At 44.2% G+C, this 1,831-nt stretch overlaps 1 protein-coding gene across 1 annotated transcript; it reads left to right on the top strand.

Annotated features, from left to right (window-relative positions):
- Positions 1–720: 720 nt before the first annotated feature.
- Positions 721–1,493, top strand: LOC142635435 (uncharacterized). Its single transcript, XM_075809589.1, has 2 exons — positions 721–1,147; positions 1,237–1,493. Exons 1-2 carry the CDS (start codon positions 721–723, stop codon positions 1,491–1,493), a joined length of 684 nt encoding a protein of 227 aa, XP_075665704.1.
- The last annotated feature ends 338 nt before the right edge of the window (positions 1,494–1,831 follow it).

The following is a 1,831-nucleotide window of genomic DNA, read 5'->3' as shown; positions in this document are numbered from 1 at the left end:
AAGGGAAAACTTCCTCGGCGTTTCACCCAGCCAGCATTCATCATTTATAATGGTTGAACTGACCCTGTGGGGCACATAAGCCATTTCAACCAGAGGATGGCTGTGCACTCCAAGAATGAGGCTTTGATGTTCAAGGTGTTCCCATCCAGTTTAGGGCCTGTTATGATGAGGTGGTTTGACGGCCTGGGATCAAGTTCTATTGATTCCTTTAAGGAACTCACCTGAGTGTTCGGATTTCTCTTTATTACATGCAGTAGAGTCCCTCAGCCTTTGGATTCTTTGTTGTCTATGACTATGCAAGAGGGTGAAACCTTAAAAACATACTCAGACAGGTACTGGGAGATGTTCAATGAGATTAATGGGGACTTTGATGATGTGGCCATAAGAACTTTCAAGGTCGGCTTACCTGCCGAGCATGGTCTGAGAAAATCGTTAACTGGAAAACCAGTTAATAATGTGCGCCAGCTCATGGACCGCATCGATAAGTATAAACAGGTCGAAGAGGACCAGCAGTTAGGTAAAGGAAAGGCGAAGGTGGTCTTTTGAGATAGGAGGGACTTTAGGTCGGATAAGTACAACAATAATCGTCCTCGCCAAGATTTTGCTAGGTAGACTGGGGCTGCTACTCTGCCACAAGTAGTCAACACGGTGTTTCAAGAGCCAGTACATCAAATTCTAGAGAAGATCAAGAATGAGTCATACTTCAAATAGCCTAATAAGATGAGTGGAGATCCCATCAGGCGCAATCAGAATCTTCGTTGTCAATATCACCAGGAGCGAGGACACACCACCGAGAATTACAGGACTTTGTGGAATTATTTGGAGCAATTGGTCAGAGATGGAAGGTTAAAACAGTTCTTATATCGGCCCAATGGGCAAGCAGATCATACAGGCTCAGGGACTCAAGGGAACACTTCTTCAAGGCCTCCTTTGAGCACAATTAATGTCATTTTTGCCTCTCCTGGAAGGACGAGTTCGTGTCCCTCCAGAGTAATGACTATAAATCGGTCGCTATTCGAGGACTCTAATCATAAGACGAAGAGGGCTAGGGTTGCAATCCAACTGGCATTGAGTTTCTCGGAGAATGATAAGTTTGGAACTATACAGCCACACGATGATGCTTTAGTGGTCACACTCAAGATAGGGGGTACGATGTGAGGCGTGTACTAGTTGATCAAGGTAGTGGGGCAGAAATTATGTACCCTGACGTGTATAAGGGGTTGGGGTTGAAACCAGGGGATTTGACTAGCTATGATTCACCCATAGTAGGTTTTGATGGAAAGATGGTTATACCAATAGGGCAAGTCAAGTTGTCAGTGCAAACGGTGTCAAAATTTGTAGAAGTCAACTTCATAATGGTGGATGCATATTCTCCATACACAGCCATTGTGGCAAGACCCTGGCTTCATGCCATAGGGGCTGTCCCTTCCACTTTGCATTTAAAGGTGAAGTATCCATCTGGCGACCAATTTGAGGAGCTAATTGGAAGCTAATCTATGGCTAGGCAGTGTATGGTGGCTGCAATTAGACATCAAGCTGAGGAAGAGTCCTCGGCATCAAATGAAAAAGGTTTGAGCAATCAAAGGAGCCGATGTTATTAGAGAGTCTAGTGGCGGAAGCAGAATGTGAAGGTTTAGAACGGGTTTTTATAACTGATGATAAAGAGAAGTATTTTCAGGTAGAATCTCAACTGCCTCCTCAAGAGAATGAAGAGTTGATAAAGTTCCTTAGGGAGAACATTGATGTGTTTGCTTGGAATGCTTATAAGGCCCTTGGGGTAGATCCAAGTTTCATTTGTCATCATTTAAATGTCAACCCCACCATCGTACCA

Source organism: Castanea sativa, chromosome 5, assembly GCF_040712315.1.
Source record: "Castanea sativa cultivar Marrone di Chiusa Pesio chromosome 5, ASM4071231v1".
NCBI lineage: Eukaryota > Viridiplantae > Streptophyta > Magnoliopsida > Fagales > Fagaceae > Castanea > Castanea sativa.
Note: the sequence above shows the minus strand (reverse complement) of the source record. Positions and strands in the feature narration are given on the sequence as shown.

What these genes read in the sequence shown, in the direction of transcription:
- LOC142635435 (XM_075809589.1), top strand. Translation starts at nt 721, where the DNA reads ATGAGTGGAGATCCCATCAGGCGCAATCAGAATCTTCGTTGTCAATAT. An exon ending in GGTCACACTCAAGATAGGGG is followed by an intron (nt 1,148 to 1,236) that starts GTACGATGTGAG and finishes GGTTGAAACCAG; the next exon opens with GGGATTTGACTAGCTATGAT.